The 20,371-nt window shown below is 40.3% G+C and overlaps 1 protein-coding gene across 7 annotated transcripts in view; it reads left to right on the top strand.

The window, feature by feature from the left end:
• The window catches only part of Zfyve9 (zinc finger FYVE-type containing 9), a 159,016-nt gene that overhangs the window by 65,808 nt on the left and 72,837 nt on the right, over positions 1-20,371 (top strand). For all 7 annotated transcript variants that reach the window (NM_001107952.1, XM_063287713.1, XM_063287714.1 and 4 more), the window contains 1 exon segment: positions 19,635-19,734. In NM_001107952.1, coding sequence (NP_001101422.1) covers positions 19,635-19,734 — 100 coding nt within the window.

Below are 20,371 nucleotides of genomic sequence, written 5' to 3'. Positions count from 1 at the left end.
CCATCTCACAAGCCTGATCCTGTACTTGTTTTTACATAGAGTTTTTCATGTACCAAATGTTCTGAAGGTTTTTATAAATACATACACATATTTTCTCCTATATGACTTTAATGCAAATATTTAAAGGCTATAGATCTTTATTCTTATTAAAGATATATGAATAATTTAATATTCCTTAGCTCTCTCCAAATTCTGTTAGGAACACAATTTTTTAATACTTATTTGTATTTGTGCGCGCACGCGTGTGTGTGTGTGTGTGTGTGTGTGTGTGTGTATGCGTGCCTGTGGGCCATGGAGACTAGAAGTGGATATTAGATTTCCTAGAACTGGAGTTACAAGTGTGTGTGAGCTGCCTGGTCTGGCTGCTGAGAACTGAACTTGGGTCCTCTGGAAGAGCAACAGACTCTTAGGGTAATCACTCTTCTAGCCGCCACAATCTGTTTTTTAGCAAGAACTATAAATATGGAGAAAAGATTTTATTTTTTTAAAGAATGTGATGCTTTATGTGAGATTTAGATTTAAATCTTAACTTTGTTTCTATTAATTATGTAATTTACTAATCCTTAGTTTTATAATATATAACAAAAAAAGCTAGTTTAAATGCAAAACTAGTATAAATAGTTTTCATTGGGCTATCGTGAAGATCATGAGGTTACAGAAATAACAGTAAGTTTCAATAGTTTATCGCTACATCCTTTCTCATTTGATTTATCTGGTTTTATGCTTTTAACATCAACAAAAAGAATATCTAAACCTTGGTGATTTAGACAAATTCAACACAATTTCACATAAGAAGCTATAAGACACAAGTTTGTTTGCTGCAGTCAGGAATATGGAAGATCTCTTGATCTTCTCATGGTATTGCATTAGTAGTTGAACTCCATCAAGTTCAATTGGGCAACTTCCTAAGGGAAAAGAAACTGGCTGAGGGTCAAACAGGACTTCTTAACTAGCTTCTTACTGTGGGGAAAAGAATCCTAACATCTTCCATCAATTCATTGACCAGTTATGGGCAGTGGATCTTATATAAGTTACTGGATTAAACATGATTAGCTTGATCATTACTTATTTCCTTGGTCTTAGCATAGCATAGCCTGAACAGATAAAGGGGGAGGATAAATTACGTGTGGGCAGTTAGGAAGAATTACTTGGGGATGGGGAGATGACTCAGTAAGTAAAATGCTTACTATGTGAGCCACCGTGACGTAAGTGTGGCCTCCAGCACTCATGAGGAAGAAAATAAAGAAGGAAGGGAGGAGAAAGAAAGAAGCCTGACATGGGGGAGCATACCTATAATCTCAGTGTTGGGAAGACAGAACTAGGATAATCTCTGAGGCTTGCTGCCATCCAGTCTAGCTCTGTCAGTGAGCTCCAGGTTCAGTGAAAAGACCTCTCAAAAGAAAAAGATGAATGATTGAGGAAGGCATTTGACATCATCCCTTGCTGCTGTACACACACATGCTCACATACACACCCACATACATACATATATACATACATACATACATGCTTACATACACACCCACATGCACACATGCACACACATCCACTTTCACATTTTTTGTGAATATACACAAAAGGAAGATGTCTTCATCAGGGTTTCTATTCCTGCGCAAACACCATGACCAAGAAGCAGGTTGGGGAGGAAAGGGGTTATTCAGCTCACACATTCACATTGCTGCTCATTACCACAGGAAGTCAGGACTGGAACTCACACAGGGCAGGAAGCAGGAGCTGATGCAGAAGCCATGGAGAGATGTTACTTACTGGCTTACTTCCCCTAGCTTGCTCAGCTTGCTCTCTTATAGAACCCAAGACTACCAGGGATGTCACCACCCACAGTGGGCTGGGTCCTCCCCTCTTGATCACTAGTTGAGAAAATGCCTTGCAGCTGGGTCTCATGAAAGTGTTTCCTCGACTGAGGCTCCTTTTTCTGGGATAACTCCAGCTTGTGTCAAGTTGACACACAAAACCAGCCAGTACAGAAGGATTACTAGAAGGTAACTAAATCAGTGACAGGGTGACGTGGGAAGCAAAAAGAAGTTCAAGTTGAGAGTGATAGAGGAAGACACCAGAAGTTTTCCATTGACCTCTGTGTCCAAACTTGCATCCTCACTTGAATGCAACACTACACACACACACACACACACACACACACACACACACACACACACACACACACACAGTATATATAACTTATGGAATTATAAATTATGTAAGAAAAAGCATTGCCTGGGAAAATTAATAGTAATAAAAGTAAAATAAATTTATCAGAAGAATAGGTTAAGATTAAAAATGCATCTGAATATAGAAATATAGAAAGAGTTAGTAGGAAATTGTGAGAAGCTACTCAGCACAATATAGGACTTACATCAGTCCTTCCTAAGTAGATAATCGTTAGATAGAATATAAAATAATTCTGCTTGTGTATTAGTCCTCATGATGGTGACCAAGAATTTGAGAGAAACAGTTCATCATGCTTTCAGAGGGCTTAGACCATGGTTGGCTGGCTCCATTACTTTGACCTGAGGCAAGGCTGAACATCATGGTGGCAGGACTGTGTGGAGAAGGAGGCTATATCATGGCAGATTGGAAGCAGAACATGAAGGCCCAGAAGATCAGGTCTAGTGTTCAAAGGCTCTGATGTGCTTCCTCCAGCTAGGCCCTATCTCTTAAAGTTTCTACCACCTCTCGAATTGGTGGTACTATCTGGGGACAGATACTTAGTGCATGAGCTTAAGTGGGACATTTAAACCACATCAGCTAGGCTTTGGGAAAGCAATGAAATGTAGCTGTATTTGTGTAGGTTTTACTTTGCTTCTTTTGAATTCCAGAGTAGTAAAAGAATGTCCTAATTACTTTTGTTGCTGTGATAAAACACGATGACCAAGGCAACTTACAGAAGAAAAGGTATATTTGACTTATGGTTCCAGAGGGATAAGAGTTCGTGATGGCAGCATGGAGACAGCAGGAGACAGGCAGCTGGAGCAGCACATCTCCAGCTGCAGACAGGAAGCAGAGAATGCAGACTCAAATGGCCTAAGTCTTTAAGGTCTCAAAACTATCCCCAGTGACACACTTCCTCCAGCAAGTTCGCAACTCCTAAACCTCCCCAAACAGGGCCACCAACTGAGGACCGAACGCCCAGATGCCCAAGACAATTGGGGAAATTTAGAATTCATACACCACAGTGTGGATACCAAGTGTCTTAGGGTTTCTATTGCTGTGGTGAAACACCATGAGCAACGTGGGGAAGAAAGGATTTCTTTCACACTTCCACATCACAGTCCATCATTCAGGAAATTCAGTGCAGAAACTCAGAAGAGCATGAACCTGGAGGCAGGAATTGACATAGAGGCCATGGAAGAATGCTGCTTACTGACTTACTCCTCATGGCTTGCTCTTCCTGCTTTCCTTATAGCACCAAGGACTACCAACCCAGGAAGGCACCACCCACAGTGAGCTGGGCTCTCCCACATTTATCATCAATCAAGTATAACTCAAACTAAATGAATTTTTAATTTACTTATTGGTAGCTTGACTGGATAAGAGAAAGCCACAGTAGGACTATGTATGTAGATACTATGTATCTTGTAGCAGTAGGATACATTTTAAAAGCTCTGGATTTCCTGTTCCCTTTTCCGTAGAGATTGTCAAGTCTAAAAGAACTGGTGTGAACCTCTGTGCCTGGGGAGTTGGGGTTGGGGCTTGTTATATGGCTCAGCAGGAGGAAGGTGTTTGCTGCCAAACCTAATAACCTGAGTTTGATCTCCAGAACTCACATGGTGGAGAGGATGTACCTCTACAAGTTTTCTGCTGACTACCTCACTTGCACTGGGTCGTGCACATGCCCGCTCCCTCAATAAAGTAAAAATAAGTATACATGTATATGGAAAGGGAGCAAATTTTGCTGTATGCTGACCACAGAGTTCACAGATTAGCTGAGATCACTCAGTGGGAAGAATACTTAAATACTTGAGTGTACTTTCTGAAAGCCATCCTGTTAACAGAAATGCTGTAAGCTGTGTCAGTGAAGAGGGCTACCGTTTAGGTTTTACTTTGCAATAAGCTTCCATTTCTGGTCGGTTTGTCATACTAGCTTCTTCATCAGGGTTTGTATAAGGCATTCATAATCCCCATTACTTATATCAAAAAATAGCTGGGTGATACGTACAGTGTCAAAGTAGCATGTTGAAACATGATCTAGATTAATTTTTAATCTGACTCTAGACAGGTTTCCTTCTCAGACATTTGAATTTATAGATACTTGAAAGATTGAACATTTATAAATGTAGTTATAAATTACCATATCTTCTGTATGTGTATGAAGTGACGGCCAGTTTTTTATTTTATGCATTTATTCTCCTAAATTTTATTTATGAATTCATACAAAATATTTTATATCAGTGTGTTTTAAATCTCATCTTCCTCCTTCTCTTCATCCTGGTTAATCTGAAAGTCGTGTAGTTTATAACTATATTACTAACAGCTACAAGTAAACAGTCATATAGATTAGTCGTCATCACCAAAATATTTTTACTCATTGATTGATTGATTCATCCATTTTTGTTGTTTTGAGACACGGTCTCTTTATGTAGCTCTGGCTGTCTGGGAACTCACTGTGGAGACCAGGCTGGGCTTGAACCACACAAAATCCACCTGCCTTTACTTCCCAAGTACTGAGATTAAAGGTAAGCACCGCTTTGTCCAGCGGGAAAAGGCTGTAGAAGTTTCAATGGTCCTGCTCCTGTTGCTTTCAGTGGTTAAAACCTGGCCACCAACACTCTCCTGGAAGAACTGTTCAAAATGGCTCCATTCACGATTGCCATCCAAAGAATGGGTGCAGCCGAAGGTGGACTTAACACCTCTTTCTTCCTCTCTCTTTCCTTGTTTTCTTCCTTCCTTTTTGCTTCCTTCTTTCTTTCCATCATTTCATTCTTTGAGACATGGTTTCTCTGTTTAGCAGTGCTGTTTTGGAACTCTGTAGACCAGACTGGCTTCAAACTCAGAGATCCACCTGCCTCTGCCTCCTGAGTGCTGGGATTAAAGGCTTGCGCCACCACCTGGCTGCCACAGCATTTTCACAGATGCCAGGATAGCAGAAAGACTGATCATGTGTCTTTAATTTGAATTAGTATTTTATAATAAAGTATATTCAAGAGGGGTCTGAAGGATACTGCATAGAAGAAGGGCCTTTGGGGCATGCATATGTAATATCTTTTTTTTTTTTTTTTTGGTTCTTTTTTTCTGAGTTGGGGACCGAACCCAGGGCCTTGCGCTTCCTAGGCAAGCGCTCTACCACTGAGCTAAATCCCCAACCCCGCATATGTAATATCTTTAGTTACTACTTTCACTTTCTTAACATATCTTTAGTTATAACAAATTCATTTTGCCATTTGACTTTTGTCTGGTGTTTTTGTAGTTATAAAACAAAATTTTCATATTACAAATTTTTGCTCTTCTTGGGTAAGGGAAGCAACTGCTGTCTACATCAAAAGGGTATTACTAGTCAGTGACCAAACCATTTGTATGAGGGTATAGGGATTACTGGTCATCAACCATGCTATTTGTGTCAAAGACTGTTTATATGTTTGTAGTCATATGTCTCAAAGAGGTCTCTCCAACATGGGAGAAAAGATGTTCCTTGGAGTGGAGCCCACCGTTTGTACCAGAGGAAGCTGACACACTCATATATTCTAAATGACACCTGGGAATCGGCTGGCTGGCAGCGGCCCCGTCCACTCACTACCTTTCTTCCTGCCTAGCTTTTCATCACTGATTCCCAAATCTTAGTTCCTTTGGCCATGTCCTTCTACCCTCTTCCCTCGCGGTTTCCCTACCCAAGAACTTTCTACATGTAGAGTCTTTCTCCCACAACTATTTAATTTAGTTCTTTTCCACAATGTATCATGTCTTGAAAATGGTACCTGTGCTATCTTGACACTTGCAGTATAATACTTACATACCCTATCTTCAGACTCCATACAACCTATCATGCCAACCTTGATTGCTTTCTCTGACACATCCTTTAAAGAAGTCCAGGAGTGTAGCCTTGTTTCCATATTCAAGAACTCTAGAGACAGATTTTACAAGGTTACAAATTTAGCAGCTCAAAAAATTTTCTAAACCCGAAGTTTCCTTTCTTTCTCCTTCCTCATTGTTAATTCATAAAAACATCGGGCATCTTCCAGATTCCACTGAGAATGCATAGTTGCTGGTAGTGCAAATTGACCTGAGGCCCCTACAGTGAAGAAAGAAGGAGCAGGAGGAAGAAGGGGAAGAGGAGGAGGAAGAGGAAGGAGAAGGAAGAAGAGGAGGAGGAAGAAGAGGAGGAAGAGGGAGAGGGGGAGGAGGAGGAGGAGGAAGAGGAGGTGAAGGTGAAGAAGATGAAGAAGAAAGCTAGCTAGCATGGATGAGAAAGAAGCCAGGCCTTGGATGGGGACTGAAATGAAAAGTGATTCAAAAGCTGTGTCTGAAAGGCGTGGTCCAGATGTCACAATTAAGGTCATTATGGTCCTAAGAATCATTCTGTCTGTCCCAACTGTAGAAATGGATTTAGCAGTGGGTCCCAGAAAACAATGAGTGTTTAACTTCATGAAATTGTTTTATCTAGTCCCGTGAATGGTAAGTTTTTGAAAAGAATAGCCAAACAATGGAAAAAGCTTGTGGTAGCCAGGCGGTGGCTGCACATGTCTTTAATCCAGCACTCAGGAGGCAGAAGCAGGTGCCTGGCCCTTTATGTGGTTGCTGAGGCTTGGTGCTCAAGTCCTTGTATTTGTGTGGCACGTACTTTACCAGTGGAAACACACTTACACTTGATGTTTAAAAAACAAAAGAAAAAACAGGCCCAGGCAGTAGAGGCACACTTCTGTAATCCCAGCACTCAGGAGGCAGAAACAGGAAGATCTCTGAGCTTGAGGCCATCTTAGTCTACAGAATGAGTTCTGGAATAACCAGGGCTACACAGAGAAACCACCAAAAAAATCAAATCAAACCAACCTAATAAACAAACAAAAAATCAAAACCAAACAAAAAAAGATATATCTGGCCCACCTCTACATATACCCAGGCCGTCTTGATCATTTTAAAGATATTAATAAACTTTTTTCAGAGCAGAAAAATTGAACACAAAGTACATTTTGTGAATTCTACCTTCCTCTAGTTTAACCCATTAACAACTTTCATTATGTATTACATTTCAAAATCAAGACATTATTTTTTTGCTAAAATCTTATGAACGAATTATGTAGGGCTCCAGTTTACATTACTGTTTACTTTGTAGCAGGCTTTAATAAATATTTTATCACAGTGTCATCCAGCACGATTAGGTATCCTAAAAGACCCTGTCCTGCTCATTCGTCTATCTCGACCTCCCTGCCCCTGCCCCTGATCTTATTATTGCTTCTGTAAGTGTACTTCTGCAGAATATACCTTGTAGTTGAAATTGCACAGTATGTTAGTTCAAACTGGTTTCTTTAACGTAGAAGTATGCAGTAGCAGACTGGACATAGTTCAGCAGTATAGCACTTGCTGCACTCCTGCAAGACCCTGATTCAAATGCATTCAGGCTTTATTGTGTCTTTTCGTGGCCTAATAGGAAGTTTCTTTTTACTGCTGAGTAAGATTGTATTACATGAGTATACTACAGTTTATTGATTAAAGTTATCAGTTAAAGAATAACTTAGTTGCCTCATTTTGGGGCAATTATAGTTAGATTTTGTTTTTGTTACTGTTTTGTTTCTTTGTTGTTGGTTTTTGCTATTTTAGGAATAATGCTGGGCTTTTGGCAAGCCTGTGTCTCTAAGCTGTAGAACTTGCCTTCTGCAATTATAAATTGACTCAGGTCTCTGAAAGAGCAGCTATCTTAACCATTGGGTCATCATTCTAGCCCCTGGGAATACAGTCTTTTTTTTTTTTTTCTTTTAACACTTTTTTTTTTTTTTTTTTTTTTGAGCTGAGGACCAAACCCAGGGCCTTCAGCTTGCTAGGAAAGAACTCTACCACTGAGCTAAATCCCCAACCCCTCTTTTAACATTTTTAATTGGATTTTTTAAATTTATATTTCAAATGTTATCTCCTTTTTAAGTTTCCCGTCCATAACCCCCTATCCCATCCCCTCTCCCCCTTCTTCTATGAGGGTGTTCCACCTCCCGGCCCTGACATTCTCCTACACTGGGTGGGGAGGGTCCAGCCTTGACAGGACCAAGGGCTTCTCCTCCCATTGGTGCCCAACAAGACCATCCTCTGTACATATGCAGCTGGAGCCATGGGTCTACATTCTTTAATGAATATGGTTATGTTCTACATCATTTTAATTCACATTTCTCACTTTTTTACTGATGATTTTTTATTGCTATTGTATATTAATACTAGGGAAATTATATTTAAAAGACATTGAGTAATTTTAAATGTTCAAAAAGAATCAAAAACAACAAAGATGACATGCTACATCAACAACACATTTTGCCAAAGAATTGCTTATGTCCAGTGCAGTGGTGGTTCAGGTTTGGCAAGATGAGAGCCTTGAAGATAGTTAAGACTCTGTCCTTTGGAAGGTGGTAACAGTCATTGAGAGCAATCATTTAAGCTGAGTATCTCACAGCTGCACAAGAAGTTGCCAGATAACTTAATGTAGCTGTTCAGTGGTTATCGGACCACTCAGCTGGTTTAGCATTTCAAATAAACTGGAAAGGTTGAAAGAGCTTGGTAAGCAGATCCCTCATGAACTGATCAAAATTAAGAAAACCAAAAACTGTTTTGAGCTGTCACTATCTCTTATTCTGTGCAACAAGAAACCATTTCTTGATCAGATTGCAAGATGTGACAGAAAGTGGTTGTATAAGATAGCTCAGTCATTGGACCAAAGAGTAGCCTTTAGTTCATTCTAATTCATACTCAGAAAATGCCATAACCACTGTTCTGTGGTCTGCTGGTGATCTGAACCACTACAGCTTTCTTCTGCCCTGCAAAGCCATCACATCTGAGGGCTCTGCCAAGTGAAATGCACTGGAAATTGTAATGTCTGCAGCTGTTTTAAATCAACCAATGGAGCCCAACTCTTCACAACAATGCTCAACGTTTCATGTGAATTTTTTCCTCTTCTCCCATATTTACTTGTGAGCTTGCCAGCTATCTTCTTCAAGCATCTCAGAACTTTTTACAAAGAAATCACTTTCAATAATCAGCAGGGTGCAGAAACTACTTTCCAAGAAGAGCTTGTGGAATCCAGAAGCATGGATTTTTATACTACAGTAATAAATTTACTTTTTGAAAAAATAGTTGATTGTAATAGTTCCTAGGTTGGTTAATAAAGAAGATGTGTTGGAGCTTAGTCAGGATTTAAAATTCATAGTCCAAAACCACAACTCTTTAACACCAACCCAAATACTTTAATGTTTCTTCATCTGTAGTTTTTCTTACGATTCTCTGTACATATTCACTTGCTTATTTTTGTCCTCGAAGTCAGTTCTTTGGAGTTACAGATCTTTCTGATTTAGTCACTGATGTATTCTCTCAGACCTAGCACATAAGAGATGCTCATTGGTATTTGCTAAACTAAAAAGTAAATGAAATTTTGTATGGCAGCAGTACTTTTTTAAAAACATCTTTAGTTTTAGATAATGGTCTCAAATTTAGATACAGTAAATGCTAGAACTTGGGAGATAGTTTACTATTTTTTTCCTCCAGTCTTTGAGATAGGGTCTTGTTATATGACCCTGGCTAGCCTAAAAGGCACCACATGGACCACAACTGTCCTCATATTCATGGTTAATTCTCCAGCCTTTGATTTCCAAATAGTGGAATTAGTGGTATGTGCTGCCACACCAGAACATTTTTGTTTGTTTGAGACAGGGTCCTGTGTAGCCCAGGCTGTCCTCTATTACAGATGTGTACATCTCACACTACTTGTTTGTTTGAGACAGGACCTCATATAGCCCTGACTGACCTCAAACTAGCTGTGTAGTTGAAGGCAACCCTGATCTGTTGTCTCTACTTTTGACATTCTGAATTTTTGGAGTGCTGAATTCCAGGCCTGTACTACCAGGCAAGTAGATTACCAACTGAGTTACATTCTCAGCCCAAGAAATAGTTTAAAATAGTTGTATTTCTTAGATTTCTTATTTAATAATAATTTGAGATAAAAAAAGAATAGATTGAGACAAAGTCAAGTTTGTCATTGTCTTTGACAAACCGGTCTTAGTTTCTATCTTAGTAACTGACCTTTTATTGCTGTGAGAACACTCCACAACCAAGGCAGCTCAGAAAGGAAGGTATTTAATTGTGGTCTTCGTTACAGCTTTTGAGGGCCCATTATCATGGTGGAGAGCAATCAGACCTGGCACTGGGACAGTAGCTGAGAGCTCTACACAGGCAGCAGATAGAGCTTTTGAAACCTCAAAGCCCACTCCCAGGGACACATCTCCTCCAACAGGGACATATGTCTGTTCTTCTAAACAGTTCATCAACTAGGGACTATGCATCCAAATTATAGGAGCCTATGGAGGCCATACTCATTCAAACCTTCGCAGACTCTTATTTATGTACTGATGGGATTCAAAAGATATGAGAGCAATAATTGCCTTCTTTAAATAGAATATTACATGCAATTCAGTCTCATATACTCTACCTAAAAACCCTGTCATCTTGCCTATAACCTATAATTGTTATTATGATTTCAACCCTTTGGCATGGTCAAATAAGAGCAACAGTTAGGTTCAATGTGGTTTGTAATGAAGCTAGGGAAATACCTACCATTACATACTCTCTAAAAGACTGTGCTGATTAAAAGAAACCCTGAACTATCACAGAGCAATTATTACACAACCTTGTCTTTGTTCTTTGTTGTACTGAACCCTGGCATTTATTCTGGGTTTTATTTGCATTTCCAGTACACAGCACAGTATCTGCAGCTTCAAAGTGCTCAACGACATTTGTTGACTAATGAATAAACAAGTTACAGTTGGCCGATTGATCGTGCTGATTGTTCACTCATCTGTTTCTGTATCGAGTACTTCATTTATATTAGCAGTAACTGTTATCCCTAACCCCATACGTATGTAAATATTATGCCATCAGCCAGAGCCAAGCATATATAAGTTGTGGTAAAGACTATGAAGGAAATAAGAAAGTTAATGTGAAAGGTAGTTATGTGTAGGGCATTCTGCAAAGGCCTGTGTGAACCGACTTTTGATATTCCAAAGAAGACAGCCTGAATGAAGACCTGAGGCAGGAAAGAACCTATTTAAGAAATGGGCCCCTGTGTGGAGTATAGTGACTGAGGAAAGATTCCCATAAGAAGAAGATGTAGAGACAGTCACAGAACAGGTCAGGTCATGCTTTGCAGGCCGTGGTAAGGATTATGTTTTAACCCTGGGATAATATCCCATTGCAAGAATGTACAACATTTTCTTCTCCATTTTGTCTGTTGATGGACATCTAGGCTGTCCCCAGTGTCTGGCTCTTATAAACAGAACAGTGGACACGGATGGGCAAGTGCCTCTGTAGTAGGATATAGTCCTTTGGGCACATGCCCAAGAGCCAGTGGTTGCTATAGCTGAATCTTGAAGTAGATCTGTTCTCACCTTTCTGAGGAAACACCACGTTGATTTCCATAGTGGACATGTCAAGATTTTCAAAGAAAAATTTGTTAATATACTTCAAAAAGGAAAAGTAAAAAACTCTAGGTTTTAAATTTTATTTTAGGTGTTGATATTTTATTTTAAACAAAATTGCATGTTGAATTTTTTTGTTAAGTTACAGCCATTTCTGTTTTACATTTGAGAATTTCAGCAATGGATACAGAATAATCTTCATAAGATCTGCATTGGCAGAACATTAAAGCAGATTGTTTTGGTTTATACCTTCAGTGATCAGTTACTTAAGACTTGCTTTTGTCCTCAAATGTTCATACAAGGTAAGGTCACTGATTGTTCCTTAAAAAGCAAAGAGTAGTAAGTTGTTTAAAAGTTAGTTGAAGTATGTTACTAAGGTCATTGTGAAGTTCAAAAGAGGTCAGTGTCTCTTTATTCACTGTGTGCAGATGATGTATGTGTGCACAAGTCTTAGGCCTTGAGGGGGACATTAAAGGACGACTTTGTAGAATCCTCTCCTTCTCTTTCAACTTTCATATGGATTCTGGGGATTAAACTCAGATTACCAATCATGTTTTGTAGCACATTATCCACTAAGCCATTTCACCAGCCTCATGTGATCAATATCTTTTTAAAGATTTTTATTTATTTTATGTATGTGAGTACACTGTTGTTATCCTCAGACACACCAGAAAAGGGCATCAGATCCCATTATAGATGATTGTGAGCCACCATGTGGTTGCTGGGAACTGAACTCAGAACCTCTGGAAGAGCAGTCAGTGCTCTTAACCATGGAGCCATCTCTCCAGCCTGGGATCAATATCTCTTAAACATTAGAAATATACTAGTTGGTTACCTATTCAGCCTTGAACTTTATTTAGAAATAACGTGATATAGGTTTTGAATATCTTTATAGCTGCTTACCTGCTGCTGTATTGTTAGGCAAGGCAGTTTGTTCATCTATAAAGTGGAGGGGATTATACTTAACTTGCACATTTACGTATGGCTAAGATTTATTGAGGCACTGGCTAGCTCACAGTTGTCTGTTATCTGCAGTTCCAAGGAATCTAGTGCCCTCTTCTGTCCTCCATGGGTATCTGCATTGCACATGGTACATAAACAGCACATAGTCTCTCTTATGTTGGCTCCACTCAGAGTCTACGTCTTTGCACACCAGCATTTGGAATTAGATATCCTAGGTTTTTCCATTGCAATGTAGACTTTAACTCTTAGCTTTGCACATAACCTACTCAAGAGTTCCATGCAGAGTCCAGCCAAAGTATCTCATTGCTTGGCCTAGTGACTTTGTTTGGCTTCTTAGTTTCTTAGGTGGACGTGATGGTTTAAACTTGTAGTCCTAGCAATTAGAGTGTTGAGGCAGGAGGAAGATTGCTGTAATTTCAAGGCCAGCCTTGGCTACAGAATGAAACTGTCTCAAAAAAACAAAAACAAAAACAAAAACAAAAAACCACCAACAAAACTCTTAGTTTCTGTCCCGCGTGCGACTTTCCGCCGGCAAGAAGCACACGGACATTTAGAAATCCTTGCTATGACCAAACTGTATTTTAATCTTAAAGAGAAGCGCCCGCCGCGCCAACATGGCGCGTTTATAAACCCCTAGTGCGGCGCATCCACACCTGATTGGTTGTTTACCCATGATCTCATAAGGCACGCCCCGGAGTGGGCAAAGACCTGGCATGAAGGCACTCTTGCACATGCGCACAGTTAACTTCCTGAAAGGGGGCCGGCTGGCGCGGCAAAGGCTGGGGCCATCTTGTAATGGCGGAGGCTATCCTGGCCTACCACGTGGGGCGCAGTGGAAGCCAGCGCCATCTAGTGGTGGCGAATGTTATTGCGGACCTCTACATCTCCCCCTATTTATTTATTTTTATAACAAATCAATTATATTACAACAAATCATGATCACCCTATCACGTGCAATGAGGAAACCTCAGCGATGTGCAAGGGCTGATCAAAGGATCACTGAGTCTCTCTCATCCCAGTGCAATGGATCCACAGATCCATGGGGTGTAAGAGCAGAGAACTCAGATACAGAAAGATCCTCTCTCCTCCCAGTGCAATGGATCCACAGATCCATGGGGTGCAGGAGCAGAGAACTCAGATACTGACTAATTCCTGAGCAAGATAACCAAATTCTAGGGGAGGCCCCTAGTACAATGGCCACAAGTGCTTGAGTGATAACGGCCTTGTCACGTTTCTGTTGAGATCTGAGTTTGCAAACCAACCATGGTATGAACACTGATCTACAGCATAGGGCTGCACCAGACAGAGCCACTCCCGATAAGTAGTGGGCACCTCATTTGGTCCTCCTCAGCTGTTACCACCAAGGGCCGTAGTCAAGCTGCTCTTATAATAAAATTTAGAATTCCCAATTGTTAGTAACTACTCCAGAAAGTTCACCCACTGTACTTGTCCAACAATAGATTGGGGGAGGATAACTCCAGACACTGCAGACACAATGTCTGCAGCAGTAATGGCTGCTACAATAGCAGCGAAAGTGTCAAGGTCTTTTCTAGGACAGTTCAGGATCAGTCATTTTTCTCTGGAACAACCAGCAGACAATGGAACCATTTCTGAGATCTGTATAACCAGGACGGAGTTCTCCAGTCCACTGTAGCTTTACGCAGGTAGCATTCCTGTAAAGCTACAGTCTGTAAAATGACCAGTTAAGGCAGCAAGAGTCACCAGGGAAAATGAAGGGGGCAGCAACGGCTGGAGTCCAGTCTTCCCCAGCAAGCAGCAGTGTACAGAGGGTCAGAGAGCAGGCCATAGTGGGACGGGACACACGCAGCGGTAACACTGACTGTAGCAATGGCAAAATCTCTGTGATGACAAAGGATGAAGGGGAATCTTTCATCTTCCTCTCAGGGCAGAGGGATGACTCCAGGGACCCGAGCCACGAGAGCTGAATAACCAGGATCAGGAAGTCTCAGCAACCACTCAGGCAGCTGGCACACTCTTGTAGCATCCTGTAGAAAAAACACAAACATTCCCTCTTCCCCATATAAAATATCTGGACAGGAACATGTCAATAAGTGGATCTCTCTATTTCACCTAGGCAGAAGTATGCCTAGTTGTAGGGTGCCATAAACTTTGGCATCCAAAATTTTAAAATTGAAATAAAAGGAGCATTATTTAGCATACAGGGATAACTCCCCCTTTTTATTTATTAAGATATAGTAAAGATATTACTTATTAAGGTAAGTCCTTGAGGATCAAATTGAGGACACTGAGCACTTGTATTTATAAATTGACTTGTATACCAAATTATTGTCTCTAGCATTATTGTATTGGATATATAAAGAATGAGATTTTTTCACTAATTGTTCTTATGTAAGGCCTATAATCTGTCTGGTATCTTGTCCTCCCTTGCTAAAGAGCCCAGGCAGTCCAGTTTGAGTTCTTAAATGTCCTATAAAGGAACAGTATTTAGTGCTCTTAACCACTAAGCCATTTTTCTAGCACCTCACAAACTTTATTTACCTAAACATAAGCATTAATTAGAAATGTCAAATCTTGTAAATATTGTCTAGATTCAGTCTTACTAGAAATCCCTGAGCTGGCAGGGTGAGGCTGGGAGTTGAAAGTAAGCAAATGGAGTCTTCCTCTTTTCGTGAGGGTGTGTTATCAACTCCATTACCATTTTTAAAGAGCTGGGTCTATGGTTTTGTTTAGTTGTCTGAGCCAGAGCACTGAAAGGACAGTGAGTTGTCAGACAATTTACACTGAAATCACTCACTGATTTTAAGTAGAAAACCTGTCTCTAATAAAGCATTAAGTAATTGAAATCAATTGTAAACCACAAGCCACACATTGGCTATCAGTATGTGAATAGAAAGTTTGATTTTAAAACAGTGGCTAAACTACGGAATTTAATAATCTGTGTTGAAGCAATAGAAACTCAAGAGAATAAACAAGTGATCCAATCATACCTGTAGCCTTTTCATTAGATGAACCACCTATAAATACAGTAAGCGCATTTCCTATGGGTTGTATGCACAAATATACAGGAAGTACAAAAGCATGTAAAGAGTAAAATTATCAATTTCGTCTGAAAAATTTGTATATGTAATAGGCCAAATATCAGTATTTTGTAATAACCAATTAACTGTTGTTTGGAATAAGATAGTTTTACCAGGTTTCTTTTCAAAATACTTCCATGACTCTAGTCCACAACTCTGTACTAACACAGCTGAAGCTTTATCTCCAATGTGCATAACAAAGACCTAAGTCCTCTAGTAGGGTGAGGTACTTGGCCAATTAACATATCCTTAGAAGCTTAAAATTAGCTTCAAATATTCTTATCTGGAGTAGTGTAACAGCTACTCCCCAAATATTAAAGCTCATTTTGAGAGCAAAGGTTTGTAGTAAAAATTTCCATATACATTGAAAGATTTAAGTTCTAACTTCTTACACTGAAGAAGCAACAAAATTACCTAATATAAGGCTGTTAGCCATTTTTAATGATATCACTCTATGGGTTCTCTAAAACTGTAAGCAAGCTCATGAAATGAAAACTCAAAATCAATCCTCTAAATCTATCTTGAAATGGCAGTTGGAGTAAGTAAACTGGCTGTAATGTTCTCACAAGTTTCTCAAAAACCTCATCAATCCTTCGTAAATCTTGTAACAATCTCTACCTGTTTGATTTTTTCTTAATTAAAAATAAGTTTGAGTTAGTCAATGTAACACTGGCAATCCTAAATCACAATCTTTAAGTTCTCCTTGTAACACCAGAACACAGCCACAAGGTCACCTGAGTTCTGAGTACGCGACTAGGCAGCTGTCCTTAGGGCAGTGTAAATTAGCATAAAAATACCAATAGCTTTAGGGCAAACCACAACTTTGGAGAGCAGAACTCGCTAGGCAATGTTCTTGGGGCAGTGGAATTAGCATTAAAATACAGATACAAAGTTTGACTGCCAATTCTTATATATGAACGCATGATGGTGCGGTCTCCAATACCTCAACAAAGAGACAATGTCCTAAATTCTTTTAGAAGCCTGGTTTCTAGGATAATAATTCCATAAAAATATTATTTCAATTTAGACCTGTTTCCCTAGGTTGGCCCATGTCACATGTTATCTAGAATGACTTCATCCAGATTACCAGCTTTATGTCAACCTTCTGTTACCAATATTATACCTTTTTAACTATATCTAATAACTTGAAAGCCAATAGTCCATAACCAAGGCAAGTAGAGCATATTTATACATTTAAAACCAATGAGAAGGGGCTGGGGATTTAGCTCAGTGGTAGAGCGCTTACCTAGGAAGCACAAGGCCCTGGGTTTGGTCCCCAGCTCCGAAAAAAAAAAAAAAAACCAATGAGAAACAAAATTGAAGTGGCTACACCTATCTTTAATATTTAGCCCAAACACCATTTTTACATTTTTGCTATGATTTTAAGAGAAGCACCTTGTCACCTGTTGAGTCAAGTAATAAGTCAGGGATTTTTCTAAGAGAAACAGCTATCAACTCTTGTATGAAGAAGCTGAGAAGCTGTTGGCGCTTTTAAGATCAGCTCGTGTAGACGCTTAGCCTCTGGGCAGCTTCTCCAGCTAATCTAGACACCTGGCTCCAGGCACAGGGATCCAAAGACCTGATTGAAACTGTTTTTTATTCATTTGTTCCCTTTTGAAACGAGTTAAAACCAAGTCAAGGTGTGCACGACCGGCAGATAAAGTTTTTACCGTTTTTTCTTTTGAACATGAAACATAAAACATTTAAACAACGAGAAATAAAAACCACAGACATAACACTGACAGACATGGGACATCCTGGTGCACCAGAGACAAACAATAGACAAATAGGGAAAAAACCAGATGGTGTTCACGGTGACTATCCACTCGAGTGGAGTCGATATGGGCGATGGATTGTCTCAATTCCTGGACTAGTCCACCAACGTGTTGAAACCCAATTCCTGTAAGATACTGAGATATATTATCTGAGCAGTACGACCGACATTCGCCAATGGTATGGAAGTGAAACACAGCCCTGAATATTTTTACTCACAACCCAATTACATTAACTCCATCAGGCTGTGCACGGGCACTGAGATGTCCTTTTGTTTGATACTCCTGAATAAATTTTCAGGCGGTCTGCCTCTATCAAATCTGATCAGTAGGACTCTGTAAAGCTGTTGGGTCAGCGCAGGGACGCCGCGGCATCCCCAGAGCCGGCGCCGGAGCTTAAGCACACTTCTAACAGGCACAAAGACAAAATTTTTCTCCCAAAATGCTGTGTTCCTTTTATCTCCTCCCTTCTCCTCACCCGGGGTGTTCTTTCCCCAATCTTTCGCCTCTGGCGGTGGTAAGACCGCAGGGGGGCCTGGTGCTTGAGATCGGTCAGGATCCTTTTCTCGTTGCAACTTTTCACTACCCTCTGTTTCTGACACTCTGTCGCCTCGCCCTTCCCCCAACACTCTCCGCTTTGCTGTTACAGCTGGGCAGTTCCCACGCAACCTCTGACGCCGTTTGGCGGTAACTAGAAACTCAAAAGTCAATAGAAACAACCCAAGGGCTGCCAGAGCAACCATAGCGGCTCCTGCCGTGTCCAGCAGAGGACTGAGCTGAAACAGATCAAGGCTAAACATGATCTCTCAGAGTCTTATCACCACTCACAGCTTCTGGATTTCTTCCGTGAAATGGAGGCTTCTCGTAGCGCCAGCGATGATGTGGCTTTTTGTCCCGGGTTCTTGGCACCAAATGTCCCACGCGCGACTTTCCGCCGGCAAGAAGCACGCGGACATTTAGAAATCCTTGCTATGACCAAACTGTATTTTAATCTTAAAGAGAAGCGCCCGCCGCGCCAACATGGCACGCTTATAAACCCCTAGTGTGGCGCATCCACACCTGATTGGTTGTTTACCCATGATCTCATAAGGCACGCCCCGGAGTGGGCAAAGACCTGGCACGAAGGCACTCTTGCACATGCGCACAGTTAACTTCCTGAAAGGGGGCCGGCTGGCGCGGCGAAGGCTGGCGCCATCTTGTAATGGCAGAGGCTATCCTGGCCTACCACGTGGGGCGCAGTGGAAGCCAGCGCCATCTAGTGGTGGCGAATGTTATTGCGGCCCTCTATAAGTTTCTTCTTGGATAAAGTGAGTATAGCATATCTTCTGTACTCTGTATATTTTCTCTTAATTGAGTTGAAAATGCAAAGTTCTTTATAAACTAAATTAGTAATAGTAGCTAAATATGTCAATTTTTCCAAATGGGAAGAAAGTCGCTGTAGCTAATGTTAACTTTGATATGACTTTTCATCTCTTGGTTCAATTTTATGAAGCGTAAGATAATTCCAGGTCGTGAAAACTAGGGTACAGCTTATTTTAATGGGAACAGCTTTCTTCCTCTACAAAGCTATGTGGTAAGTGACTAAAGAATCCATGAAGGTAAATCTTAAGAGGAACCCGAGGAATTGTTTGGTGTAGAAAAGGAGAGGAAGGAAGGCTCAGACTGGCGGGCTAAGCTTAGAAGGTGAGATGAGGTGTTAGAACTTGGCCTGGCTGACCGTGTGGCCTGCTCTGGCTTTCTGTAGCTAGAGCTGTGCTGGTTTTTATTATTGAGTTGTATGTTTTGATTTTATTCTTCAAAGCAAACCAGTGTGATTTTTAGGTAATAGAAAAACAGAACCTAAAACCTAAAACCTAAAACTTGCTATCTTTGGTCATTTCCCCCTCATACATAGATAAATGGGTGCAGCAATCTTTTAGGTACTGGTGTTATATGAATTTGCCTAAGGGTAACTAAAACCTTGCTTTATTTTTCCCTTGCTATATATTTTCTGTGTGACCATGACCAAAATTTTATTTTCATCAAGCTTTATTGACTTCCTTGTTAACAGACTCACCCTTGGTTTTGAATTCTAGCTTCCTGAACTGCCATTTTTTGTTGTGTTTGTTTGTTTTTGATTCTGTAGTGTAGTGGTTAATGTGGTTCACTCTTGATCAGTACTGGTCAATATTAGGTCACTTGTTTTGTACCATGATCCTGATAGTTCAGTCTGTTCTTTTTCTTCCCAGGTTTTCTGTGCTTCCTGCTGCAGCCTGAAATGCAAACTGCTGTACATGGATAGAAAGGAAGCTCGAGTGTGTGTCATCTGTCACTCAGTGCTAATGAACGGTAAGTATGGAGACGGCTTGATGCAGACACTAGGCAGTGAAGAGCATTCCTATGAGGTCCCTTTCCCCTGCCCCCACCCCTTTTTTAAATAACTATTTGTTCACCTTCCCAAGTGTCATAACTGTAACTGAAAATCCTGAGCTTAATCTCCATGTTTAAAAAGTATGTCAGCTTTTCAGATTCCTATGTCAGATTTAATGGGTTAATGGTAAAGTTAGGTAAGTTCTGTGGGAAGAATGAAGTCCTTTGAGGAAGTAGTGTTGTGTAACTCTGTATGTCCCTGTCAGATGATAGAAAGGTGTGGGTTGGTGTGTGTTGACTACATAGCCATGAGATATTAAAATTGGGCCAAGGCTCTCCTTCCCAGAATTTACTTTCTTCACAATATACATTTGGTTAGAAATAAATATTTTAGCATCAAGTATTGTGTAGAAATTGGAATACAGCCAAGGAAAGGAAGATAAAACTTAATCTTATTATTCATCGTTTGTAGAACTAGAAGTTAATCCATGGACATTATAGTTAAAAAAACAAAAACAAAAAAAAATAACAAAACCAAAAATTTTTAATATTTAGTAAAACCTAGCATGTGATAGTATTTTCCCTTTGAATGTATCTTTGTGCAGTTACTAGAACA

The sequence above is a fragment of the Rattus norvegicus genome, chromosome 5 (genome assembly GCF_036323735.1).
Source record: "Rattus norvegicus strain BN/NHsdMcwi chromosome 5, GRCr8, whole genome shotgun sequence".
NCBI lineage: Eukaryota > Metazoa > Chordata > Mammalia > Rodentia > Muridae > Rattus > Rattus norvegicus.
Note: the sequence above shows the minus strand (reverse complement) of the source record. Positions and strands in the feature narration are given on the sequence as shown.